Source organism: Crocodylus siamensis, chromosome 7 (assembly GCF_052110815.1).
Source record: "Crocodylus siamensis isolate JL-2025a chromosome 7, ASM5211081v1, whole genome shotgun sequence".
Taxonomy (NCBI): domain Eukaryota; kingdom Metazoa; phylum Chordata; order Crocodylia; family Crocodylidae; genus Crocodylus; species Crocodylus siamensis.
This window is the reverse complement of record NC_143401.1, coordinates 96,357,086-96,383,987: the sequence shown is the minus strand read 5'-3', so window position 1 is coordinate 96,383,987 and position 26,902 is coordinate 96,357,086. Positions and strand designations below refer to the sequence as shown.

General features: G+C 58.3%; 2 protein-coding genes across 5 annotated transcripts in view; one reads left to right on the top strand and one right to left on the bottom strand.

The window, feature by feature from the left end:
- The window catches only part of ARL3 (ARF like GTPase 3), a 32,532-nt gene extending 25,215 nt beyond the window's left edge, over window positions 1–7,317 (bottom strand). Inside the window, exon 1 of one of the 2 annotated variants that reach the window (XM_090056778.1) lies at window positions 7,176–7,317. In XM_090056778.1, coding sequence (XP_089912904.1) covers window positions 7,176–7,178 — 3 coding nt within the window. In that variant the 5' untranslated portion in view covers window positions 7,179–7,317. The remainder of the gene's footprint in view (window positions 1–7,175) is intronic. The other variant, XM_090056777.1, reaches the window with a different exon arrangement.
- Window positions 7,288–22,604, top strand: SFXN2 (sideroflexin 2). Of its 3 annotated transcripts, none has more exons than XM_090056774.1 (13): window positions 7,288–7,427; window positions 8,278–8,372; window positions 13,070–13,242; window positions 13,807–13,977; window positions 15,166–15,264; window positions 15,773–15,848; window positions 16,138–16,223; window positions 18,916–18,976; window positions 19,239–19,305; window positions 19,927–19,976; window positions 20,481–20,530; window positions 21,072–21,119; window positions 21,402–22,604. In XM_090056774.1, the coding sequence occupies exons 3-13, from the start codon at window positions 13,082–13,084 to the stop codon at window positions 21,499–21,501; spliced, it is 969 nt and encodes a 322-aa protein (XP_089912900.1). In that variant the 5' UTR covers window positions 7,288–7,427; window positions 8,278–8,372; window positions 13,070–13,081; the 3' UTR covers window positions 21,502–22,604. The 3 variants fall into 3 exon arrangements, with proteins under 3 accessions (XP_089912900.1, XP_089912901.1, XP_089912902.1); XM_090056775.1 differs by lacking the exon at window positions 7,288–7,427 and adding an exon at window positions 7,433–7,540; XM_090056776.1 differs by lacking the exons at window positions 7,288–7,427; window positions 8,278–8,372 and having other exon boundaries at window positions 13,110–13,242; window positions 13,812–13,977.
- Window positions 22,605–26,902: the final 4,298 nt, after the last annotated feature.

Below are 26,902 nucleotides of genomic sequence, written 5' to 3'. Positions count from 1 at the left end.
GGAAGAGGATGACTGAGTTATGAGTTGTAAAGTGCTTTGAGGATGGGAAGAGCTATAAGATGTAAATATTTTTTACAATGGGGAGTAGTAGATATGCTGGAGGGTAGGGCTAGGATTTGGAGAGACCTTGACAAACTGGAAGATCGGACCAAAAGGAAATCTCAGGAGGTTCAATAAGGACAAGTGCAAAGTCCTGCACTAAGGAGGGAACAATCCCCTGCACCGGTGCAGCCTGAGGGTGACTGGCTAGGCAGCAACCCTGCAGAAAAGGACCTGGGGGACTGGGGACATTAACTGAATAGGAGCCAGCAGCATCCCCTTGTCGCCAAGAAGGCGACTGGCATCGTGGGCTGCATTGGTAGGAGCGGTGCCAGCAGATCAAGGGCAGTGATTCTTCCCCTCTATTCGGCACTGGGGAGGCCACGTCTGGAGTCCTGTGTCCAGCTGTGGGCCCCCACTACAGGAAGGATGTGGACACATTGGAGAGTCCAGTGGAGGGCAGTGAAAATGGTCGTGGGCTGGGGGACAGAACTGGTGGGGAGAGGCCGAGGGAACTGGGCTGATTTAGTCTGGAGAAGAGAAGACCGAGGGGGAACGCTGCCTGGGGCAACAAGAACTCTGCCCTGCTGCCTTCCCGGCACCCGGGTTCTGGGGGAAAAGGGCTTTGAGGTGCAGCAGAGCTAACTGTCTAGTGCAAAACCGCTCTGCTCTGCTCTGCCAGGTGGCTGATCCACTGCAGGAGTACAGGCTCCAGGTTACCTCTTTCAGCACACTCTGCTCCACACAAGGGTGGCATTGATAGACTCGGAGGAAACCGCATGGCACAGATAGCCTTGACTAAGCTGCTAATAACACTGGGAGGACAAAGCTGTGTTTGAACACTTCCTCTAGCCGCTCCTGCTCAGGGAATTCTGTTATGGCAAATCCATCTCGCCAATGGACAGCCCAAACAACAAACCAACGTCTGCCGGACTTGCGGCAGGGAGCTTCTTCCAACGAACTTGCTTATAAAACCTTCGGTCACAACTCCAGGCTTTTAAAGACTGCTCATGTGATGGTAGAGCTGAGGAATCCAGCACTTGGGGCTGGAAATGCAATGGCAGGATTGAATCTCATGGTCATGGTCAGCCCTGCTTGCTTGGGCTTTTGTTCTGCCTGCCTCTATCATCAGTAGCCTGTCAATCTAGCTGAAATGCCTATACCAGTGGTTGTCAAGCTTTTTAGCCTTAAAGGCAACCCCCGTAATTTTTTGGGACTGGAGCTGAGAACAACAGAGCTAGAATCTAGCTGGTACCAGGTATGAGCAGTGGGGGCAAGACTTCACCCCACCGTGCCCTGCTTTTTCTACCATCTGCCCCCTCCCTGCATCTAAGGGGACAAGCAGTACAGCTGCTCCACCAGTGACCTGCATGTCAGCGACTGAAACCACGTGCATCCAAACACTTCCCAACAGCCCTGGGGATGAGGGGAGCTGGGCTAAAATTTCCAGCTGAGTGACTCCATAGCCACCTGCCTGTGCGAACGCCCATGGTGAAGCGCGCTGCTGGGGGGAGATGGGAAGCAGCTACAAGCGCACCCTGCAAGGGAGGAATGATTGCTTACCCCCTGGCACAGGGGCCTTCCACCCTTGGAAGGATCGTGCGATATCCCAATTGAAAACCACTGACCTAGACCTTTGTGATGTTACATGTTATTATGGTAGTGCCATGAGATACTTCTTGGGAACAGGCTGCTTTTTACTGAGTGCTGTGCAAACAGTGTAAAGCATGGTGGAAGCCCCTAAGAGTTTACCGCTGAAGATGAGCAATGAGAGAGAGTGCAAGATGGGGGCAATCAGACACATACTCCCCTGCTTATTTGCTCAGGTATAAATTCTAGCAGCTTGACATTTTTTTAAATATGATTTCTGGGGGGTTTTCTGCACTAGAATTTACTGTCATGGCACTCAGCTTGTTAATATGCAGCTTGAAATAACGTGTGCACACACCCCAAATTAATAGGCGCCTTCTGACATGCACAAATTCTGCTTCTTTTTCCAGGGCCACGCAGCTGAACAGAGATGCAGCGAAACTCCCTATTGTTTTATCTTTATGGGTATAATCCAAAAACCAGTCCAAGTCAATGAAAGTATTTCCATTGACTTCAGGGGGCTTTGAATCAAGCCCTATTCTTTTAGGTTAGTGCTCCCAGTAAAAGGCTGATGAAATGCTAATCCTATTCGCAGCAGCATTTACTAAGAGTAGAACAATACATCCCCTGAGCAGATCGGGATTAGATACCTTTATGACTCTAAATTCAACTACAAAATTCTGAATGTGCAAAGGGCCGTGTTGCAAAGTCTCATTTATCCACCATTGAACAAGTCTCAGGGGCAGGAAAGAGCAACAGTGGCAGACGTTAGGAGATCCCCTCTTATTACATGATGATGATATTGCAGAGCAAGTACAACTGCCTACACGGAAACGACCGCTGCCGTTCCGTGTGCTATTCAAGTGACACCCTGGCTGCACGGTTGATCACAGGATTATCTGGGTTAGCCAATAGAAAAGGAGATATTTATAGAAATAAAAGTATTCTCTAAGGTATAAGGTAAGCTGATTTAGAAGGCTGGAAGAAAACCAAACTGGGATCTAGACACAGACTCTCTCCTTCAGCAGCTCCGGGGGCATTCGCATTATGCAATTCATGCCTGGAGTTCAAATGCAATCCAGTTTAACGTGAAATACACAATAATTTAGGCTCCTGGTTACACCTGATTCTAGTCATATAGTAGCAAAAGCCTCACTCTGTAAAAGCAGCAGGGTGTTTTCTCTCGTTTTAAATGTGGCCTTATAAACATCCAAGCAGCTGAGCGATGAAGGCATTAATTGCTCCTTGATGGCTTAGCAAACTAGAGAAGTAACTCAATTAATTTCCAGGCTGCGTGGCTGCGCTATACAATGCATGGCAACCTGTACTACACACATGCTGAGGGACTGATCTTTTTTTTTTTTTACTGGCAAACAAAACATTTTAAATTTGCTTTTGAATGGGAAAGCCATAAACGTGGGCAGTAAAGAGTAGGGTTACACGTATTCCAGAGGAGAGGGCAAGATCACAGGTACTGCAGAACAAACCTGCTGGGAAGGATTATTTATTCATTCCCTATATTACTGCAGTGCCCAGAGCTCTAGTTGCAGACCCTGCTGCACTGACACAGTGCAAACGCAGAGCTTACAGTTATAGTTCAAGGCTTTGTCTATGTCGCAAAGCTGTGCCATCCTCGCCGAATCAGCCAAGGGTATGGAAAGATCAGGCGCGCACCCGGCCAATTTACCCTACCTGGAAAACACGCAGCCTTCTCGCTGCCAGATACAGCTGTGCTAAGAGGAAGGGGACTCTGTTGGCTTAGCTTCTGGCATTTGGGGAGGCGGTGCAGTTATACCAATGGCAAAACCCCTCCTGTTGCCATATGGCAGGGCTCTGGTAGGAGGCTCTGTGGATATAGCTCTCCTGGCAAAGCTGCTATGGCAGCAGCCTGGTGATGTACACAAGCCTCGAGTCAGAAGATGGAAACTGCTCAAGGGCGAAGCATGAGGAACCAACATGGGTCAGCGGGACAGGCCCTGGTTTCCATATGTCAGCAGGAGGGATGTGAAGGAGAACAGTGAAGTGGCTTGGCTGTATGTCTGTAAGGAGCTTCTCCTGGGTATGAAAGAAAGCACCCATGTTTTTGTTTAAAGGCTGGCGTCATCGGCTGACCGGAGGTGGGAGATGATCTAGAAAGCCGGTGGAAGGATGTAAAAATGATGGGTCTCAAATGGGACCTTTGTCGCAGCGTTCTGGGTGGAATATGAGCGCACCAAAACTCGGGCTTGTCGTGGCTAGAGGAAACGGTGGTGGAGAGGTTAGGATGTTACATAACCATCAGTGAGAGAGTGCCATTTTCTGGATGAAGATATTAAAATATATATTTATATGGCACAGTTTAAAAAAAATTCAGAACCCAGTATTGAATATTGTATGCTGTCTTAAGAGAGAAACAGAGCAAGCTGGAAATGAGGGAAAGTTACCACCATAACCATCAGAGAATAAGGATTGTGTAGTTTAGGAAAAGTGTGTCATTTCTAGGTTTAAATTACCCACAGAATTACCAAAGGACTTTTTGTTATAGCTCCATGCAGTAATCCTGATTTTTTTAGGAAAAAAGCTACATGTATATAAAAATGCAATGACGTTTATAGACCTAGCTATGGGGTTTGTGGGTTTATTCAGCTTTAAATCCAAGCTGTATGGATTTCTAGAACTAGCTGATGCATGTAACTGCATTCAGTGCCACAGAAGCAGTTCAAAGCAAGATTCATATTTATACGCCAAATAAAAAATTCGTCTTGGGGGAAGAAAGCATTGAAATAATCTTTGTAAATATCCTCTTGGAACGGACAATATAAAGGGTGTAATGGAGGGAACAACCTCCTGTTCTGAGCTTAAAGATGGGGGCCTCGCAGTCAAAAGAGAGCTGAGAGTCTTGTCCCATTAGGGACGAGAAGTAAATAGCTTCTCTTTAGCTGCATTAGCCGCAAAGCTCAGGTAATGAATATAAAATATAACGGCAGGGAAACCTGCCCTTGGTTACCAATAAATGTTGGCCAAGCAGATGTGGCATTAGCTACAGCTCCAGAGAAGTCTGCTGAAGTACAGGCCTGCTGCAAAGAGTTTCACTACCCAAACCATCGATCAGACCATGTCGACTCCTCTTCTTGTGTCTTCTGCTGGCTCCGACTCTCTGTCTCATGAAGTGCAAACTATTTGTCTGTACAGCGCAGTTGCATCTTACACGGGGTTAGGTTCTAAAGTCAGCGCGTACGGCGAAAATTGCGTATAGTCAAAATTACGGAGAGCGAGTCGTAGACAAAGTATTTGGCTCTAGTTCAGCTCGAGAAGTTGATTGCGTAGGCTCATCCGCTGCTGGTTGTTTTTTCTTGAAAAACATGGTGATCGGCAACTGTCGCTGTTGTCTCCTGAGCTGCTCAAACATTTCTTGGTACGGTCTCAAATCGTTAGTAGTACTACATGTGATTTTGCGGCTTCGTTCCATAGAGGGATCATATTCAGAAATTAAATCATTCAAGTGTTTCGCTGCTTGGAACAGCATGTATAGTTGAATTTGCGTAAGTTAAATGCGCGTATGATGCGACTCCACCGTACTTTCAAGGCCCTTCATATCCTCTTTGCCGCTGCAATGTCAAGCCCTGTCTCCACTCAGCCCAGTTCCAGCCTCCATCCCCAGCTGATTACATCTCAAGCTGGCACCTTTGTGCTTTCCCCTCTGCTGCCAGATGCTGGGGGAAGCAGCCTCCTTCCCCGCCTTTACCTCAATGCCTAAAAAACGTTGTCCTCTTGCCAGGAGCTGAACCGCTGTCACCACCGCCGACCACATTGACCCAACTGTCTCACTGCTCCCTGGACTCTGCAATAGGTCTGTAGCCCTCTGCGGTCTTTAGCCTCCTGGGTAGACTGTATGCCGAGTGGGGCAGGGACCATCTCTCTACTGTATGTTTGAGCATAGCGGACTCTTGATCCACAACCTAGGGGCCCCGATCACGGACTAAGGTAGGCAAGGAGGGTCTTTGGAGAAGGTGCGGCTGGATTTATACCAGACTCACAAGCCATTTCAGGCAAATGGTCTATCATACCCAGTCTCTTGCCTTCAGCTGCAGTTCATGTGTGGTGCATCATTATGCAACAGTTGTGCGCTGCATGTGTGGAGGAGGGGAATCCTTCTTGATGGCAGCACCTGACTGACTGATGCCCGGATGAATGACGTTTGATTGCCTTTATCTGAGCCTGCATAACCACAATGTTCCTAATGGTCATCCAATCACCCAGCCTTTTTCGAAATACAACCACAGTAAATTAATCTATTGAGCACACTTTATTCAGTACTTCTTACACTGGCAAAACTCCCAATGAAGTCATTAGCTTGCTGTGTCTCCACCATATGGTGTCATTCAATGCGGGCAATTTCTTTCCGTGCTGAAGTCTAACATTTGCTGGATTCAATTCACCTAGACAGCTTTCCCCGCTCAAACCCACTGACACAGCTTTCTGTCAAAAGAGGTCACATGCAGTTTTCTCTTTTGCCGCCCTAAAAGAGATCTACATCTCTGTCTTTGCATATGCAAAATTAAATGGGCTATACGAAAAAGGAGATGGGGAGGGGGAAAAAAGTCAAGGAAGCCAAGCGGAGGAAGTCTGGGCAGATTTCCACAGGAAGAAAGCGTGCAAATAAAATCTGCATCTATGGGCTTCAACCAGGAAGCTGCCAACCTGCTCCTTTCCCCTGGTGGTTTCAGGCTTTGAAATATAGGTCTCTTTTCTGGAATACTGACACATTTTTTCTGGCCTTACCTTGACAGCTACCTGCTGTAGGTGCCAATTTTAAGCCCTAATTAAAGAAAAGGCATGACGTAACAGGCTCGTACACGGAGGAGAAAGTCTGAGAGCTCCTTAGTCCTATCTCTAGGCGTCCTAGAGGGAAGCTGGTTTTCAAGTTGCACCTCCGGCAACTCAAGTTCGGGGGCAAATTCTAGAGGCCAAAAATCCCTGAATCCAATGCGGGGTTATTCGCTGGGCCTGCGCAGAGCAACGTCAGACCAGTCGACCCCTGAGACTCGGTGTTGCCATCTGTGAAACGGAGCCTGTTCCCAAACGCCGCGCGCAGCGGCATCTTCCTTGGAAGAAGGTCTCAGACCGACGCACGCCGCGGCAGCGCGGAGGGAGTTTCTGCCAGCCGCGGACTCCTCTTGAGACCAAATTTCGCCAGACTCGGAAGGAGACGCGGCGCGTGCTCCACGCGTCCCGCGACCCCGTCTCCTTCGCGAGGCCTTCGCGGCCGCCTGACCCCACGCCGCCAGCAGACATGAGACCGCAATCCTTCCGCGCCAAAATGAAGTGACGGGCCGTCTACCCGCCCCTGGGCTATGGGCGCAAAACCGCACTCGGTGCTTGGCACCCAGCGGCCGCGTCCCGGCTCTGGGACCGTGCACCGGGCCGCGCCGACCGGCAGCTGGGGCTTCCCCCGAGCCGGGACCCCTCCCCCACTCGCCCCGCCCCCATCCCTGGCGGGGGCCCCCTCCGTGCCCCCCTTCCCTGGCAGGGACCCCCTGCCCCGCCCGCGCCCCCCCGGCACTCACCATCCTCTACGCGGCTCCCGGGTTACCATGGGCAACTGCGTCACGCACGCCGGCGCCGCCGACGTCCCACGTCACCGCCCCCCCGCCGCCGCGGTGACGCAGCACGCAAGGACGGAACGTGCGCTCAGCGGCGCGGGGAGAAGGGGCCGGGCCGCAGCCCCTCCCGGGCGGTGAAGCGGGCGCATGCGTGTCGGGAGCTGGAGGCGGGGCGGGCCACGGCGGCGGCGCCCACGTGGGCGGGAGGCGCGGCAGGTAGGCGCGGGCAGCGCGCGCGAGGGGGGCTGCAGCGCGCCGCGCGTGGGGCCTTGCAGCGCGCGCCAGCCTCGTGCAGTGTGGCGTGGAGCGGCGCGTGCCAGCGATGCCCGGTGTGGGCGCAGTGCTGGCTTGGCCAGGGACGCGCAGCGCCCGGGGCCAGCGTGGCTGCTTCGGCGGGGGCCAGTGGGCGCCACGCTGCGCCCAGGGGCGGGGCTGCCCCTCGGGGGGCGCCGTGCGCCGCGCGCGCCCACCCCCTCGCCCAGGAGCGGGGGTCCCCGCCGCCCGCCTGGCGAAGGGCGCGTGGAGACCAGCGCCTCCATGTCCGCGGCGTCGCGCGCGGGCCCCTCTGCGCGCCCCGTGCGCGGCCAGCGAGCGAGCCCCCGGCGCGCGGGGCCTTGCCCAGGGGGTTAATCTTTCCCCCGAGGCTCGGGGCCGCCTGTCCCAGGGCTCCCGTGCTGATCGCGTCCCCGGCGGCGCGGTGCTAGTTAATACCCAGGGGTGGCGGGACACCGGGCGCCCCTTGCCCCCCGCGGGCGCTGGGACGGGAGCGGGGTGCCCGACTCCCAGCTCTGCCACTGCCCTCCTGCGTGTCCCAGGCATGTCCCTTAATCGGCCTGTACCCGGGACACGGAGCAGGACCCGGCTCCGGTTGGTTGCTGCCTCTCCTACTGCTTCTCCCGTCTGAAGTAGGTGCCCTGGCGCGGGGCCGCGTGTCCCCTGTTCCAAGTTCGTTGTGAGGATCCTCGGCATCCTGCCAGGGTGCCCAAGAGAATTGCGAAAGACGCGGCGGTTCCCAGGCAGTGATGGGGCTTTATAAGTCACTTTTTTTTTTTTTTTTTCTCCCCAGCATTCATCCTGGGAATAATTAACTTTCTCTAAGACTTGGTGTGTGCGCAGCTGGGGAGCTCCAGCTAAGAGCCGGCAGCTGGGACCGCACTCACGGTAAGTCAGCTTCAAACCTCCCAGCCTGGGAGTTTTCGGCATGGTTGCTTTGCCGGCCCAGAACGCGGCAGCGCGGGTGTCGCTTGCTCCTGGTGGCTGGTCCCGCTGCTCGGATCCCAGGATCCTCCCACTGCTCCCAAACATTAGCCCTTGGCTATCTCGTCCAGTGCCCCCATCTCCAGAGCGCTGTGGGTGCCGGTTGGTGGTTGCGGCCAGCTCTGGAGAGGCAGGGGAGTCTCCTCGTTGCAAGGAGCCGTAGGGAAGTGGGGATGTCCCGGGTGGCAGCGAAAACCCTGCAGCTCCTGACTCCCAGGCCCATGTGCTAGCCATTGCTGCCACGTTAGTCCACAAACACGATCCTACTTTGCATTGACCCTGCGAGGATCGTGGAATAAGCAACGTGGCAGGTTCCCACTGGAAATGTTCTGGCTGTTCGTGAAGTATCCGTGGCAGACGGAGCGTGTAACCTCTGCAGACCCAACAGCCATATCCAGGACAGTTATATGAGTCCATGGGACTGGAGGGCAGCTGCAGTGTCTAAAAGCCCTGCCTGGGACAGCGTCGCTGGCCTCAAAGGAGAGGATCGGAGGACTCTCAAGCTCTTTCAGCCAAGGTTGCAGGTTCCCCAGCAAAGTACCTGCAGCCATGGGGGGCTTTAGGAACAGGGGGCAATGGGCTGTGCTGCGAAACGTTAAACCGAGGCGGTGAAGCAGTCAGGCAGGGAGGCCCAAGGGAAGGTTTCTTTCTCAGGGGTGCAGAAGTGCCGAGTCTGGCTCCGTATTCAGTATTACCCCCCAGCTGTGGCTTGGTTAGACCCGTGATTCCCACCCGGGTGCTGCAGCAGCTTGGGGGTCCTGTGAGGTCCTTCACAGAATCACAAAGTCGGGTCGGACGGGACCTTGCAGATCTTGAAGTCCGACCCCCCGCCTGGGCAGGACAAAAACTGGGCTCAGATGACTCCAGCCAGGTTGGCGTCAAGCCTCTTCTTAAAGACCCCCAGGGTAGGAGCCAGCACCACTTCCCTTGAAAGTTGGCTCCAGCTCCTAGCCGCCCTGACCGTGAAGTCGTTCTTGCGGATGTCTAATCTACACCTCCTCTCCCGCAACTTGTGGCCGTTATTCCTTGTTATGCAGGGGGGGGCACTCGGGGAAACAAGGTCTCCCCCAAACCCTTCTGGTCCCCCCTAGTGAATTTATAGATGGTCCCAGGTCCCCCCTCAGCCTTCCCTTGTGGAGGCTGAACAGGTTCAGGTCCCGTAGCCTCTCCTCGTATGGTCTGCCCTGCTGTCCCCAGATCATGCGAGTGGCCCTCCTTTGGACCCTCTCAATGCTGTCCACATCCCTCCTGAAGTGCGGCGCCCAGACCTGGACGCAGTACTCCAGCTGCGGCCTGACCAGTGCTGCACAGAGGGGGAGGATCACCTCCCCGGCCCTGCTCGAGATGCATCTGCGGATGCAGGACAAGGTGCGGTCGGCCTTCCTGACTGCGTCCCCACACTGCCGCCCCATGTTCATCTTGGAGTTGATAACGACTCCAAGATCCCTTTCTGCCTCCGTGCTCTCAAGAAGGGAGTTTCCCATCTTATAAGTGTGCTGCTGGCTACTACTGCCCACGTGCAGCACCCTGCACTTGTCAGTATTGAAACACATCCTGTTTTTGCTAGCCCACCCCTGCAACCTACCCAGATCTTGCTGCAGTCTTTCCCTCCCTACTAGCGTGTTTACCTCACCCCAAATTTTGGTGTCATCGGCTAATTTAAACAGGTTGCATTTCACCCTGTTGTCCAAATCGCTGATAAAGAGATTGAACAGCGCGGGCCCCAGGACCAAGCCCTGGGGGACTCCACTGCCCACTTCCCCCCAGGTCGACTATGACCCATCCACCACCACCCTCTGAGTGCGACCCATGAGCCAATCTGCAATCCATCTGACGGTGTAGGCATCAGTGCCACAGTCGCCCAATTTCTTAATGAGGATGGGGTGGGAGACAGTGTCAGAGGCCTTCCCGAAGTCCAGAAAGGCTACGTCCACAGCGACACCTGCATCCAAGGCTTTTGTGATCTGATTGTAAAAGGCAATCAGAGGTTGCCTGACATGACCTGCCCCTAATGAAGCCGTGCTGGTTGCCCTTGAGCATCATCCCTGAAGCCAGCCCATCACAGATGTGCTCCTTGAGGATCTCCTCACATTAGCTATCTTCCAATCATCCGGCACCTGGCCCGAGCACCACGAGCACTTGTAAAGCTGTGCCAAGGGCCCTGCAATAACCCCAGCTAGCTCCCTCAACACCCTGGGGTGCAGAGCGTCTGGACCCGCTGACTTGAACACATCCAGCCCCTCCAGAAGCTCTCTGACCCGGTCCTCCCCAGCCTGAGGTCTGGAGGCGTTCCCCTCGAGTCCGTCTTGCGTCACGGTGGGGAAGTCCTGGTCCCTGCCCAAGAAAACGGAGGTGAAGAAGCGGCTGAAGAGGTCTGCTTTCTCCTCTGGTGCAACCACCAGGTTGCCCAGAGGATCTTGCAGGGGCCCCTCATTTCCTGGTGCTTTCTTCATCCTCCCTATATATTTGAAAAAGGACTTTTTATTATCCTTGCTCTTGGACGCTAGTCCTAGCTCTATGTCTGCCTTAGCTTTCCTGACAGCCCCCTTACAGGCCCGAGCAGAGGAGGTATACTCCTCTTTGGAGACAGCACCCCCCTTCCACCGGGTGTGCTCCACCTTTTTGGCAATCGGGCATTCCCGGACGCCCTTGGTGAGCCGGGGGGCTTTTGGGCACTCTTGCCCCTCTTGCTTCTTTTTGGGATGGACACCCCTTGGGCGCTGAGTATCGTATCCTTAAGGAACGACCACTCATCTTGGGCACTGAGCTCCCCTGCCCTTGGGAATCCCAGCGCCTCTCCCACTAGTCTCCTCAGCTCGTTGAAGTTGGCCCTCTTGAAGTCTAGGGCTACCGTCTTGCTGCAGGCTCTTGACACGCTGCGCTGGGTGGTGAACTCCAGCAAGCGATGACTGCTATCACGCGGGTAGTCGAGGGCCTGGAGGCCCCTGACCAGGTCGTCACCTGTGGCCAGGACCAGGTCCAACAGGGCATTAGCTCTGGTGGGACCATGCACCTCCTGGCTTAAGTGGCGGTCCTGTATCTCGGCCAGGAGCCTCCTGGAACAGTCTGACCCGGCTGACTGCTCCTCCCCGCAGATGTCCGGGTAATTTAATCCTTGTAAGAGTGGCACGCAATATTGCAAGCGCCTACATGTGACTTGCAAGCTGAGCCCAGTGTCCAAATAAAATTCTGTAGTGCCAAAACCCTTCTGGCAGTGGGGGTCTGTCTGAGCCATTTCATAGTCGTTAGGGGCTGGAAGGGACCTTACAGATCATCGGGTCCACGTGGGCAGGAAGAATGGCTCTAGGATTTTTCCACAGCCGAAAACAGAGCTGGGAGTTTCCCGGGAGGGAAGGCTGAGACGCGCTTGCTTGGACCAGCGAGATGTGTAAGGCTGTGATGAGATGCAGAGGACGACTGCATCACCAGGAGAGCGCTTCGGGTGCGACGTAACCTGCCTCCGCAGGCTCGCGCAGCCCCGTCGTCCTAACCCAGAATAAAACCACGGTTGGGACAACGGGTTTGCTCCTCTTGTAGCACCATAAGAGCGCAGAAGCAGCAGTTATTGAAACAGCCGGTCCATGTCGCCGTGTCCCGTTCGATGCTGGTGTAATTGTTACGTCTCATCCGACCCGGCCCATCCAGGTCCTGCTGCTAAACCTGCACAATCGACTCTCACAGAGCCCCCTGACCTGCCCCCGGGAAAGCAGGGGGACAACGGCAGGCCGTGTCCTGGTGCTGCAGAGGTTGTTAATAGATGCTCGAGAGGTCCCAGGCAGAAGCCATGCCCCGCGCTGCGGAGGACGATGGTCCCCTCCCAGTCTGTGCCAGTTTGATCATGGGGGGAAAAATTCCTTCCTGACCCCAAATGGGGTCAGTTTGAGTAAAGGGTGGGCTTGTGGTGATGGGCTTAGCAGGCTGATTTTAAGGAGCAGGAAAGCAGCTCTGTGATATGTCCCCTCTTTGCCAGCAAACACGGTGGCTCTGTGGCCACCTCCGTGCCAGCGGCTCTTGGATCCTGGTGCCGGTCTGAGGCTCTCGGTCCCTGTTTGTAGGGAGCAGCTCCCGGGGGGGTAAAAGCCACGGCCTGTGCTGGGCACAGAGTTGTAGTGAGGTCGGGCTGGCAGGCCCTCCAGTTGTCCCGTCTGAATCGTCCCTGTCCACGAGGCGCGATGGAAACTGGTGGTTGTGGTGGTTTGTTGAGAGCTGGCTTGCAGTCACCCACGTCGCTGCACATCAGTCCCCATAATAAAGCTTAGGTGGTGATGTACCAGGGACGGGGCACAAGTGAAACCTACTGTCCCCCACTCCAGCTGCTTGGAGATACTGGCCCCCTTGACCTCCTTGGTCAGTGGACTTGGCCATTTTGACCTTGACCTTGGACACGGGAGCCGGTGTCATGCTGGAGCGTGAGCCTGGCGGGGATTGCTGCCTGCACAGAGGCCGAGCCCCGGCGGGGGGCTCTGGGCGCCGTGCGGATGTGTGACCGTGGGCCTGGGACGGGGGGCGTTACCAGAGACGGGTTGGTTGCGGAGGCTGGTCTCTGGGCAGCGTCAGGCATGGGAGAGCGGGGTCCGTTTACCAGTGCTCCCCTTCTCCAGCTCAGCCTTGCAATGGCACCCGCTTTGGCCAGCTTCGACATCGATGCCCTGCGGTGGGACCAGACCACGTTCGTGGGGCGCCTCAAGCACTTCTTCAACATCACGGACCCGCGCACGGTGCTGGTGTCGGAGCAGGAGCTGGATGGGGCCAAGGCGCTCGTGCAAGGCTGCAGGTACGCGGCTGGGCAGCCAAGGCGCCTGGAGGCCTTTCTCAGGGTCACGCCGTGAACCGATGCGGGGGACATGCAGCACGAGGCTCCTCACTGAGCCGTCCTGGTGGGGGTTTCCATCTAGCCCCCGCTGGTAGGAGAGAGGCGGGCAAAGCCTTGCGCTCCAGCCGACGGGGGAGTTTGAACCTAGGGCTCTGGGGTATCGTGAGAGCAGTGCTGAGCCCTGCTGCGCGTTCGAGTAGCAGAACGTAACGCCTTTCATAAAGGGAGCGTTATCTCCCCATTTTGCAGATGGGGAAAACCGAGGCACAGGAAAAGACTAGTGCCAGAGCTGCGGTGGAAGGAGTCAGGCGGCCTGGCTCCCGCGTGCTAGAGCAACGTGTCATTTGGGCGTATAGCTGCCTGATGCCCTGTGGAGGGGGACACCAGGCTGGAGGCACCCTTTTCCCCCTGGCACAGCCCTGTCTCTAGGCACCTGGGCAGGACATCGTGGGTGGGGGATCACGACGGCAGCGCGGTGCTGCGCCCAGGGGTGCTCCCAGGTGCTGATGGCCCTCTGGTTGGCAGGGCAGGCGTTGTGCCGCCGGGGACCAGCCAGGAGCAGCTGCTGTACGCCAAGAAGCTCTACGACTCGGCCTTCCACCCTGACAGCGGGGAGAAGATGAACCTCATCGGGAGGATGTCGTTCCAGGTGCCCGGGGGCATGGCCATCACGGGCTTCATGCTCCAGTTCTACAGGTAACGCTCCCCGGACGGGTTGGGAGCCAGGGCAGATGGGATGAACCAGTGCCCCTCGGTGGGAAAAGGCTGTTGGGCGGGATCTCGCCCTCGCGGCGCGCTGGAACGTGATGAGCAGGTCTCGCTTGTGGCGGGCGTCTCCGGCGTGCCAGGGCTCCCTTCGAGGGGTTGCAGCCTCCTCCCCGGCCTGGCCCAAGCTGTCGTCGCGTCCTGCCCTCTCTTCCTCTACCACATTTCGACGTGCCAGCCTTCCTGGGAGTGACGCGCTGGGGGCAGAAATCCTGAATTCGAGGACAAAGCGCATCCTGCCTGCGAGGCTGCGGGAGCGGGCGGGCAGCCGCCGCGCCGGGGGGGTGGTCTCGGTCCCTGCCAGGAGCGCAGGTGCCCCGGTTCCTATCCTGGCGCCCTCTTCTCTAGGGCACGCTTAATTCGAGTGTGTCGCTCCCTGATGCCCCATGGCAGGGGATGCCCAGGCCAGAGGAGCACCGGCCACTCTTTCTGGTGTTTCCCTGGTGGGGTCCAGTTGTGCTGGGGCTTTCCAAAACACCCGGGAGGCTCCACGCTCCCTGAAACGTGGCACTGTCTGCCTCTGCGGCCTTCCCCACCCCCATCTCTGACACAGCCTAATAGCAGGGCTCAAAACCAAGTCTGCAGTGCCTGATGGAAATGTCTCCCGGCCCCACCAACCCTCCCTGTTCTCCCTTATCTTATTAACCATGCTCCACTGCTGATTCAGGCTTTTCCTAATGATTAACCAAAGCCAGCCGCTTGCTTTCCTGCCTCTCTTTGTCCTTTGCATCCTCTGAGCTGGGGGGGCTGCTGCCCCGGGGTGGTTCCACAGTCCCAGTATTGTGTTCACCTTCTCCTAATCTCTGTCCTGGGGTGTTTGGGCGGCGTTTTGGGGCCCTCCTGCTTTTATTTCCTCATCTCAGTGCTCCTCTCTGCTGTATTTGGGGACCGAGCTTGCATTGGGCCCCACGCTGGTTGCTTTCTTCTCTGGGATGATCCTGAAGAGACCAGCTGGGGTGGGTGCGTGGTGTCTTGTTCCTCCCGCACCCCGCTCTAGCACTTGTTTGCTCTCCCCTGCCCCGCCCCACGGGGCACCTCAGGTGCCCTGCTTCTTGGGGGGCCAGGCCCCATGCGCAGCCTCCTGCACCCACTCTGAGCTCTGGCCTCCCTGCCTGGCAGGACGGTGCCTGCCGTGGTATTCTGGCAGTGGGTGAACCAGTCCTTCAATGCCCTGGTGAACTACACCAACCGGAACGCCGCCTGCCCCATCTCGCTCACGTGAGTGTTGCCCCGGTCCAAGCCGGAGCTGTGCACCCTGACCCCAGACATGCCCAGAGGCCCCGAGCTCCTGGGTGGCTTGGGGTAGTGTCCCCCCCCCGGCTCTGTGGAGGGGGCGTACTGGGAGTTAGGAGCCCTTCTCTGATGTTTCTGCTGCCAGCCGAAACCTGGGGCTTTTGGGAGATGTTCCCCACTTGAGCCGCAGCTCGCCTTAGATGCCTCCAGTCTCTTGAGCAGGGTTTGAGGGGTGGGGGAGGCCTGCAGGCACCTTCAGCAGGGCTGGATGGTGGGTCCTGGGCATGGGGTGTCTGCGACCAGGTCTCCACAGGGCCAGGCTCCTTCCCAGCCGGGAGCAGCGTAGCTGCATCTGCACCTGGGGTATGGCCAAATAACAGGGGTCTCCTGGGCTCCAGGGAGGACACGGGAGGCAACCCCAGTGACCTAGCCAGGGGCTCAGTGGCTGTGCTGGGGGACTGTTGAGTCACAGGTGGGTTTCCCCCCTCTCCAGGCAAATTGGAGTGGCTTATGTCACTGCCACCAGCACCGCCCTGGCAACTGCTGTGGGACTCAACCTCTACACTAAGGTACCGTGGGCCGTTCCAGGGAACGGGTGGGATCGGGGGGCAGGCAGGGGACTTGCTTCTGGAGGCCACTGCTAGCCCCCGGCTGACCCCTCCAGCGGGATCAAGGAGGTCTGGTGGTCTCAGGTGGCTGGGTGCAAGGTGACAACCTGGGGCTGCCCCTCTGCGGAGCCGCTGGGTCGGAAACGCCTGTCCCAGGGCCCTAACAGGGCTGCTCCCCTTCTCTGTCCATGCAACCTCGATGCCCCCGGCGTCCGAGGGCCCTGCTCACCTGGCGCTCCTTCCTCCTCAGAGAGCCCCACCGCTCGTGGCACGCTGGGTCCCCTTCGCCGCGGTCGCAGCCGCCAACTGTGTGAATATCCCCATGATGAGGCAACAGTAAGTCGGTCCTACCCAATGCTCTGCCTGTGGGAGTGTGACTGGGGGGTGGATCTGCAACCAAGCACGGAGGAGGCAGGGGCAAGGAGAGCCCAACCTGGGTAGCCGGGACTCCTGGGTTCCTGGTGAGTCACTGATCTCTTGAGGTCCCTTCCAGCCCTACTTCTCTGTGACTGGAGTTGGTGCCAGCTCAAAGTTGTTACTGGTTGGTTTTCAAACCCACTCATCCAGTTGTTAGATAATGGCTCCATGGGGCAGAGAAAAAGTGTTGGTCCTTTGGCTCGTTATAGAATCACAGACAATGCAGGGGGACGGGACCTCAGGAGGGCACAACAAGTTCAGCCCCCTGCTCAAAGCAGGACCAGGCCCAGCTACATTACCCCAGCCAAGGTATTGTCTAGCTGGGTGTTCAAAACCACCCAGGATGGAGATGCCACCACCTCTCTGGGTACTCTGTTCCGGTGCTTTACTACCCTCCTAGTGAGAGTTTTTCCTAGTATCCAACCTCACCTTCCCTTGCTGCAGCCTGAGGCCATTGCTCCTTGTCCTGTCGCCTGCCCCCACTGAGACCAGCCCAGCTCCGTCCTCTTTGCAGCCCCCCGGCAGGGAGTTGAAAGCTGCTATCAAATCCCCCTCGGTTTTCTCTTCTGCAGGCTAAACAAGCCCATTTCCCTTGGCCTCTCCTCACCAGTCCTGTCCCTAGGCCCCACAACCACTTTTGTTGCCCTCCATTGGACTCTCTCCAATGTGTCCACATCCTTTCTGCAGTGGGGTGCCACAGCTGGACACGAGACTCCATATGTGGCCTCCCCAGTGCTGAATAGAGGGAAGAATCACGTCCCTCCGTCTGCTGGCACCGCTCCTGCCGATGCAGCCCCGGATGCCGGTAGCCTTGGCACCAAGGGCACGCTGGGCTCACCGTTGTGGTGAGTTCATCCATGATGAAAGCACATGGGGCTTCCTCTGCCTCTGGGTGCTTTGGGAACAGGGTGGAGGACTGGACGGACTCCTAGAGCGATACCAGACCAGAGCTGATCACGAAGGCTTGTGTCTGGCTCCCCTCCCTGGAGCTGCCAGTGTGGAGGAAACTGAAAAATCCCCATGACTTGGCCTAAGAAGAGGAGCCAGAGGACCCACCCTCACTGGCCACAGAGCTTGATGACTGGTTGTCTTCATATTGGCACGTGTACTGGCATGGTGCAAGGCAACTGACATCACCCGCGAGGGCTCCCGGTGTCGGTTACTGAGCCAGCCGCTGGCAGCTCTGCTCAGGACCTTTGCTCGGTGCGCAAGGACCTGTTCTGGACTTTGTTACCATCTGCTTTCATGCCAGGCCGTTGTGACTGACCCAAGGATATGTGTGTGTGCATGTGCATGCAGGTGTGCCCATGGTGCGTCTCCCGGGGGCTCAGCACCTGCCGTTATTGCAAGCCTTGGTGTTTTCCTGCAGCTCTCGCGGCAGAGGCCCGTGTTTGCCTGCACGCAGAGCAGGATTCGAGTTCTGGCTCTGCAAGGGCTGGGCGTGTTTGTGCGTGCGTGCACGCGTGCATCTGTGTGGCTGACCTTGCAACTGCCCGCTTTGTGCAGCGGGTGGATTCAGTATTATGGGGACAGTTGTAGGGCAGATAACACCGAGCTGTGGGTACCTCAGTGTTGGGCACACAGCAGTTTTCCTTGTGCCAGAAGGTGCCTGGTGATGAGCCCTGTAGAAACAAGGCCTGGGCAGAGCAGCTACAAAGCCCTTTGCTCGGGTTTTCCAACGCTGTCAGGGTCAGGAGGCGGTGACCCAGACCCTCTGCCCGGTTCTCCCCATACCGACTAGCCAGGGGCAGGGCGCGGGAGCAGCACAACCCATCTGCAATGGGCCCAGATGTTGCACCAAGATGGGGTGGGGAAGCGCTGTTCCAGCAGTGCCCCGGAGATGGCAGCATTGCTTCAGCTAGTTTAAGTTTGCCCGGCAGCTGGGTCTGTACCCTGGATCTGCACCCTGAAGCGGGCAGACCCTGGCCTGGGGATGCTGGGGTCCCCAGCCAAGATTTAGAAAGCTGAATCGCCAGTTGCCTCCTAAGGGACTGGCCTGCTTGCTGTGGGGGGTGACTAGTGCAGCCTCCAAGCCAGGGGCGCGGCGTCTTCTGGGGGTTGCAAGCAAGGGAGCGAGACTGGATTGGGAAGAACCTGCTCCTGTGGGTTAGGGCCTTGTTATGGCAGCCCCCCCACGTCTCAGCCAGGCCCTGCGTGGGGCTGGGCGGCACCAGGCCTCCCTGCCTGTGTCCCTTCCAGCCTAGGGAGCCTTAGCGCAGCGCTGTGCATGGGACAGGAGTGCGTCACCTCAGGCATCGCATCCTGAAAGGGGGTCCTGGCCCAGAGGCAGGCCTGCTGAGCATGCATAGGGGCCCGTGCTGTCTCTGGAGAGTATGGGGAGTCAAACCAGTTAAAAGCCAGGCTGCAACCCCCTGGGCAATGGGCCCAGCTCCCCTGTGGCTGCACCTCATTGGTGCTACTCAGGCCTCGTTCCCTACTCGTGATGCACTGGGACGAGTGGCTAAGCCTAGGAGATGCGGGGCAGAGGGGCCGGGCAGGGGCTGTTCTGGGGCGAGGGGAGGAGGTGTCATTGGGCTCATGGGTGCAGGGGGCTGGTCCCAGCCTGCGCCTCGGCCCCGAGCACCCACAGCCGCCCGCCTGCTGCCTTTAGGGAGCTCATCAATGGGATTGCCGTGACGGACGAGAACAACAACGAGCTGGGCCTCTCCAGGGTGAGTCTGGGCGCTCTGGGGCGGGTGGGCTGGTGCCGGCATCCATGCTGAGGGGTCTCCCAGGCTCGCGCTTCCCCCGCAGCGGTCGCAGGGGCCAGGCCGGGAGAGGTGTCTGCAGAGCTGCTGGACATCCGCTCGCCCCTGTGGTCCTCAGCGTGCCGCGGTGACCCCCGGGGACGTGGTGGGGGCAGGGCTGGAGGACGCAACCGGGCCGCTTGGACTGTAGCATCGCCCTCGTAGATGTGCCCGTTCTTGCTTTCAGAGAGCCGCTGCCAAGGGGATTACACAGGTGGTGATCTCCAGGATTGCCATGGCCGCGCCTGGCATGAGTAAGTGCCTGCAGAGAAAGAGGCAGGGATCATGCCGCGACTGGTTGGGTGAGGGGAGGCACAGGATGGCTGCAGCTCTAGGGAGCTCTGGGCACTGCTTGCCCTGACAGCCAACTGGGGACCCCTCACGGGCATCCTTTGTCCGTGTCCGGAGCGATGGTCTCTGCGGTCATGGCTTCCTCCTCCTTGTCCGGCCTCTGGGGAGTTTGCCACTGCCCTGCATGCCCACGCACACCCCCGAGACCCAGGCCTCAGCAGCCCCCGCCAGGAGCCGTCCTGCAGCACCGTACGGTGCCTCTGGTGCCCCCCTTCCCAGGCACTCCCCGCTATCCCCCCGTGGGGTGCTGGTCCCCTTCTGACGCCGCAGGCAGGAGAGGAGCCACGCTATGGCTTGGCATGCCTGAGGATAGCAGACGAGGCCCTGCCCCGCACACGGTCTCCTCAACTGGCCCTGGGGGCGGAGGAGGATGGCCTTCAGAGCTCCCATTTTGGGTAAATCTTGCTGTGTTGGGACCAGTTTCCTCTTTGAGGCCCCTCTGGGAAGCGCTGAGCTGGAATTGGGCTGGAGGTGGCTGAGAACTGACTCTTCTCTCTCTCTCTCTTTCTCTCATTTTTTGCTAGTTATCCTCCCCATTATCATGGAGCAGCTGGAGAAGTTTCCCTTTATGAAGGTGAGGCCTGAGCCGTCCTCTCTTCTGCCCCAGCTCCACCTTCCCGGCGGTCAGGCATCTCCACGGCCCTGCCGACCCCTTCCCATCACCCGTGCTCTCCCTGAGACCAGCCCCACAGACATCGGCGTCCTTCCCTTGTGCCATCATCCATTCCCGGCTCCCCTCACTGGCCGGGGGGGGTGACGGGCCTGGACGCTGGGCGGATGGAGCAGGGTGTTGGAGAGGGGTGCGCAACCCATTGCAAAGGGCCGGTCCACAGGTCTGATCCCAGAGTCACAGCAGCGCAAATTTCCGGACCCATCCAGCCCGCAGGCCACAGCCTGAGTACCAGTGGTGTAGAAGACCTTCAGTGATGCTCAGAAATGCATGCACATCTAACACGCAGGAAAAAAGATTTGTAGTAGACCTGGCCACAAATTTAGCTCCCTTCTCCATGAGCGGGCTTTGTGGTAGCCGGGGCTTGGGATTTCAGGAGCTCACTCCTCTCCTCTCATCCCTTTGCAGAGGATCCGGGTCCTCCATGCACCTTTGCAAGTGATGCTGGTCGGGGGCTTGTAAGTACCCCGCAGCTGGGACCGTGGCTGTTCTCCAGATCCCAGGGCTGCTGTCTCCGTCATCGTGTAGAGCCCAATATCCAGCACTTGTGAGCACGCCCAGCTCCGGTGGGACCCCGCAGAGCACTTGGCACTGCTGTGACCGGGGCACAGCCTGGCGCAACGAGAGGAGTGTGCCCTGAGCGGTGGCCATCCTCTGCTTTGGCTGTGGGCATTGAGGAGCCCAGGGGCCCCTTGTGCTGCCCCCCCAGAGCTGTGGCCTCTGAGTCTCCCAAGGCTTTGTGAGGTCAGGGCTCCCTGGTGGGGGCTCAGATGCTGAGAAGGGCTTAGGTGGCATATCAGTCCCTAGGTCCCCTGGATGCATCCCCAGTCCTCCTGCCTACTTCTGTAGGTACCCAGAGGATGCAGATGCCGGGGTCCATCAGTCCCATCGCCTCTGGGTCTGGGAGAGGGTGATTCCCAGGGCCCATAGAGGCCAGGCTGTTGCTCGGGGAGCGGGTGTTGGTCGTCTCTGGTAACGTGGTTGCCCATCTCCCCACAGCCTCCTGTTCATGGTGCCAGCGGCCTGCGCGCTGTTCCCGCAAAGATGGTACGAGCCCGGCGGTCTCGCCCCACCTCCCTTAGGGCTGCAGTCCCCCTCTCACCATGCCTTGTACCAGGGGGGTCTTTGGCTTGTCCTTCCCCCCGCGGCTCTGGGCCAGAGCTGCTCTGTCCAGACGGGTCTGCCCCGGGCGGGGGAGGCTGCAACGTGACCCCTGCACCAGGAGCGGCTCCTTGGCCCCACGGGAGCTGCCCAACAAAAGGCTGGAGGCCAGCTCGCGTCCGACTAGCGCGGGCTCTCACCCCCTCCTCTCCTCTCCTCTCCTCGCAGCTCCATGGCGCTGTCCAGCCTGGAGCCGGAGCTCCGCGCCCACGTCGTGGCCACGCACGGAGACAAAGTGCCTTACGTCTACTTCAACAAGGGGCTGTGAACGGGGCCTGGAGCCCTCCGGATCCCTGCGCCCTCCAGTCGGGGCCAGTCCCACCTGGTCCCCGTCCCCACCGCCCCCTGCTCCCGGAGGAGAGGACCTGAAGCGACTCCCGGCTGCTGTCTGGTTGGATTCTGGGTCTCCGGGGGGATTCCCCCGGCTGGGCCCACGCGCGAGCTGGGCTGAGGTGCTGCCCTAGCGAGCAGAGGGTGCCACGCAGCACCGCAGGTCCATCAGCCGCAGGCCTGGAGAAGCCTCGCCGGTCCCCTGGCACTTCTGAGCAGGCAGCCTGGCTTGGGGGATGCTGAGGCCTGGCTCCGCCGCTGCTCAGCCTCCCCCATGCCCATCTCCAGCACTCTGCCCCCTTCCCCAATTTAAACAGCTCCCTGCCCCTGCTGAGCAGGGCCCGGAGGGAGCGCACACATGGTGCTACCCCTCTGATCTTCCCAGGGGAGGCCGCTCTCGGCCAAACCTGTTGCGGGTCAAACCCATTACGCCCCAGGACCTCCCACTGCAGCCGAAGCGCGCCCTTCTGCTCTCCGCCGGGCAGCTTCGTTCCAAGCCTTCACCTTTGCCCCCTCCGGCCTTATGTAGGCATCCTCCTCCTCTCCCTGTGCAACGAGTAACCAAATGTCTTAAAGGAACAAGGATCTCTGCCGTGGCCTTGGGCTGAATTGTCCGAGTCAGACTTTCAGTCCCCGAGCCGTGTTGCAGACAGACCACAAAACCACCCGTTTGCTCCCTCGTCCTCAGCTCAGCTCGGACGTGGGTTGCAACGAAGCCTGGAAATGCCTTATATATTTTTTTTTTAAGATGCTTTCTATCCGCCAAGCTTTCGCCTGCGAATTGCCACAGTTGCTGTAGGTCCTACCCAAAGACCCTCTGATATGCTTCTGCTGTGGCCTTCAGCATATGAGCTGCTGTCTGAGCCACGCTGGCATCGACGGTGCAGGGATCCGGCTGGGACCCGCATTGGTTTCAGCCTGCTGTAAGGCGAGGGAGCAAAAAAATCATGACTCCCAATACTAAAGGGTGAGGAAATGGGACATGTTGAGGTGCCAGATAAGAGGAGGAAGAAATAAATGTCCAAGGAGTTTTTAAAACCACTGCTGATGCTGCCACTGTCTTCTGTCACCCGGCAAGGGGTATCTCCACCGATCCCACCAGTGACCTCCATATGTGGCCACTCCAGGTGGAGGAAATGGGCAAAGTAGTGGTAGGCCGTGTGCATAATTCAGGAGGAAGAAACCAGGAGCTGGAGGAAGGAGGGGGGGCCGAGTTGAGGCAGGGATTGGGACCTGGACCCTGGCTGCAAGGATTTAAACGGCTGCCCGTGGTCAGATCGGCATGGACCGTGGGGGTTTGCCCTCCTTTGCAGTGGGGACACGGCCTCAGCCTGGGGCCTGTCCAGCATATATTAACCTTCTCGGCAGCCGGACGTTGGCCACCACCTGCTTGTGGCTGGTCCGAGGGCTGCGCCTCTCGTTGCATTGGGGTGGCTGTATGGTTTTGCTAAGAGATTGAGCACTGGGTTTGTATAGGGTGTTTTGGATAGGGCTGAGCCTGCATCAGGCAGGGGGTTGGACTGGATGACCTCTGAAGGCCCCTTCCAGCCCAGTTTTTCTATGACTTTATTCAGGAAGGAGTCCTAGAAGAACCGGTTGGAGTCTGGAGGGCCAAGCCTGTGTTGTGCAATGATGCTTCACATATTTGGGTCTGCAGACACGTGTCTGTGGCGGTCCCAGAGGCAACTGCGCTCCCAGGCCCTCTGCTCTAATGGGTGTGTTGTGGGGTAGGGGTGGAGAGGGGCTACACCTTTTTCTTGCCTTGCATAGGTACTTGGTTGAGAGCCTGGAACGGGCGTCTGCGATGCCAGCTGCTGTAGCCAAAAATGCCGCTGGGTTTGAACCGTTCTGTCAAAACAGCCGGCATCTGCATCCTGCCTGCCTGTGGGTCCAGGCAGCTCCTCTCAGCTGCAGCTAGACCTGTGTCCTGGCCGTGCCCACGTGGGGAGCTGCCTTTGCAGTGCTGCCCAGCCAGCAGCATCCCAGAAGGCTTCACAAACAAATGCTAAGCACCTTTGCCACAGCTCCGTTTCCTTCATCGCAAAACTGCGGTCACCTCTGGGGTGGAGCGTTGCAGTGGGGTTTAAGAGCAAGGCCCAGCCCTGAATAAGACAGGAATTGAAGAAGCGTCCTGTATCCCAGCGGTGCTCGGTCTCTGGCCTAGGGCCTGATCCGGCCCGTGGAGCCGTCCAGCGGCGGTGCTCCCCGTGAGTTGGAAATTTGGCAGAGGCAGCCTGGAGCCATGCCAATTAACACCGCTCCCCACTGCCCCTACCACCCTTCCAGACCTATGCAGAGCCCTGCAGTCTGGATGATGTGGCCCTGTGTGCAGGTTGTCCCACGACGAGATTCGGGTCACGTGGACCGACTCCTGTGCACTGGATCAGACCCACGGACCAACCTTGCACTCCGGATCAGGCGTGCAGGCCAGCCCGCGGGGCCGGAGAGGCTGAGCACTGCTGCCGCAGCCAAATCAATCTGCGACTGCGTTTCAGGAAAGCGGTAAGCAAGGATCCCAGGTTTGAATTCAGCAATAGCTGTAGCAATTGGGCCTCCAGGGCCTTGTCTGCACTAGGGCTCTTCCACCAACCTTTCCATCATCGCTGCCATTTCAGCTCTCGGGCACTAACGACCTTGACTCTGCCTCCTAGTCGGGCAGTGCCATTTACTAAATGCTAAAATGCTTGAGGCATTTTAGTTTGCTGCCCAAAAGGATTCAAGCTGTTTAGACTTGCGTTGTTCATTCACCCGGGATGGTTTGCACAGGGCTGATCCTGCCTCTGCGGGGGTTGGACTAGATGTGACCTCCGCGGGTCCCTTCCAGCCCCGCAGCGCTGGGATTCGCATCCCTTTCATGACATCTTCCCAGGTTTGGGGTGTTGTAGCTGTGTTTTAACACGTCTGGATTTCTCTAAAGGGCGACTCGGGCTTTCCTGGGGTGGAAGGGCTTGTTCTGGGAGATAAAGACAGTCTCCTTGCAATGCTTTTTTTACCCTTCGGGTATCGATCTGTGTCTCATCCACATGATCGAAGCTGGGAGACCGAGTGCAACGGGAGAGGAGGGGAGCACGTGTGTTCGGTGGTGGGAAGGAGCACGTGTGGGTGTTGTGCCATGGTCCGTAGGATACTCCCAGGGGCTGCGCACCCCCAGCCTGAGGATGCTCCATCCAAAGTCAAGTGGCCTTAGCATTTCTGAAGGTAGCGGTGCTTCCCGGCGGCGATTGCCTGACGTATTTGGGGAGCGTCCCTGGGTCTGGCCAGCGGCGCTGGACACAGCGGAACGGGTCCGAACGTCCAAGGCTGCGCGAGCTGGGCCGCGGCCAAGCGCCAAGCAGCTGTCTGGCGTGCTCAGGGATGCCCCGCAGTCCCCGAATCGCTGCCTGGCGGGGCAGGGCCTGTGAGCCGTCCTACCCCCGACCGGACGGGCGCGGGGATGGATGGGGGCAGGCAGGAGCTGGAGGGGCAGCCTCGCGTGCCTTGGCCCGGGGAGAGCGCTGGCTCCGACCCGGCGTGTGTACCCCAGGCGTGTCGGATGTTGCAAGAGCGGCAACGCTCCCGGCCTCCGCCTCGTTCCACCGGCGGGCAGCTTGCTCCTGGGTGCCACCTGCCCCCCCTGCCCGGGGCATCCCTGCCCTCCGTGCGCTGTCTGTGCCCTCCTCCTCCTGCTGCACATCCCGATCTGCTGGGAAGCCCTGAGCAACCCCCTTCCTCTCCTCCTCGGCCGGCTCGCAGCCCCCTTGGCTCGTGCTCTTATCCCCATCTCTTTGCACCTTCCCCAGAGCCTGATCCTGAACCCCACCCCCGCCCCCCGGAGCTCCCTCGGACGCGGGCTCTGATCTTTCCGTAGCAGAAACGAGCTCGCTGGGTATAAAAGCCCTAACTGAAGTTTCCATTAAGCAATGCACTTGCCAGACTGAATAACCCCACATTCCTTCTTGTCCTCCTTTCCCTTCCCTTTCCTCTTACCCCAGCCTGCTTTTGCTAGGATCTCAGGCCCCGATCCTGCGGCTGCGGCCAGATTCTGGGGCCCTGCTGATTTGATTTTATTTATTTATTTATTTTTGGATGGACTAGATGTGACGTCCGGAGGCCCCTGCCAGCCCCGTCTGTGGCTATAGCCCGTGCTTGCTTAAACCTGCACGCAACTCCCAGGGCTGGAGCTTCTCCGGGCAAACCATTTCCTGGCCTTAATTACGTTTCCCTTTAACTGGCCAGTACAAAGAGGAGCAGGCGCCCGGATTTGGCGCGCTCTTCCCCGGGTCCTGGCGCGCAGTCCCTCTTTGCCCCGAAGTCCCGCGTTGCGTGGAGCACGCCCGCACCAGGCTGGTGCCTCTGCCCAGCCCCAAAGGAGCCTCGTGCCTTGTAATTAGCAAGATGCTTCTTGTAGCGCGACGTGCCACAGGTGTCTTACAGCCGGGGCCAGGCCCTTGTTTGCACTGAGCTCATTAGTGGGCTGGCGGGCCCCTCCCTGGGACAGAAACCTGGCAGGCTGCAGTTTCGTTGTTGATGGGGTGTGGGGTTTGGGACGGGGAAGGAGGCCGTCTGCATCCTCTGCTTAGGATGCTCTTCCGAGTTCGAATCCGCTCGGGCGAAGTTCGGACCTGAAGCTGCTCTTCCCCCTTCCCCAGTGCACCAGCCCCCGGGCTTTTACAGAAAAGAGGCGTGCAGCACGCGCGCGGGTGGGGGATCTTAGGCCCACTTTAGGTGCTGAGCTGGGCTTTGAATTTAGCCTCGAGGGGTCAATCGTGGTGCCACGTCCCGCCGAGAGCCAGAGCAACAGGACGAGGGGGTCTCGGAGCGTCCCGCCGAGGAGACGGATGCTGCTGAGTCGTGCGATGATCCTTCCTGGCTGTTCACTCCAGCAAGATGCCGGCCTGTTCCCCACTGGGAAACGTGGGCTCCGGCTCCTCGCCTAGCGAGCGGGCCTGTTGCTGGCCGATGCAGCATCCTCCCGATTCCCGACTTCGGCCACGGCGTGAAGGGACCTCGCTGTGTCCGGTCCGAGCCGCTCGTTCTCCATCGTGGGGGTCCGTTGCCCCACAAGGGCCTTTCTAAGCTGTCCCGCAACATCCAGCCGCGGCTCCTTCTGTGTCCCAGCTCTGCCGCTGTGCAATATTAGCCCTCGGACCCCCCACCTCTGAAACCGGGATCAGCCCCAACGGCTTGCTGAGTGCCCTGCTCGCCACTTGCGCAGTGGCACAGCAGTGAGCAAACTGCATTCTGGGCTCAGCCCTTTCTTTTCCTCGTAGCGCTTCTCCCTGCCGTGGAAAACGTGCATTTAATTTCCTCTCCGAGCAGCCCCCGGTGGAAACGAGGCCAAGCCGAGGCTGGGACGTGCG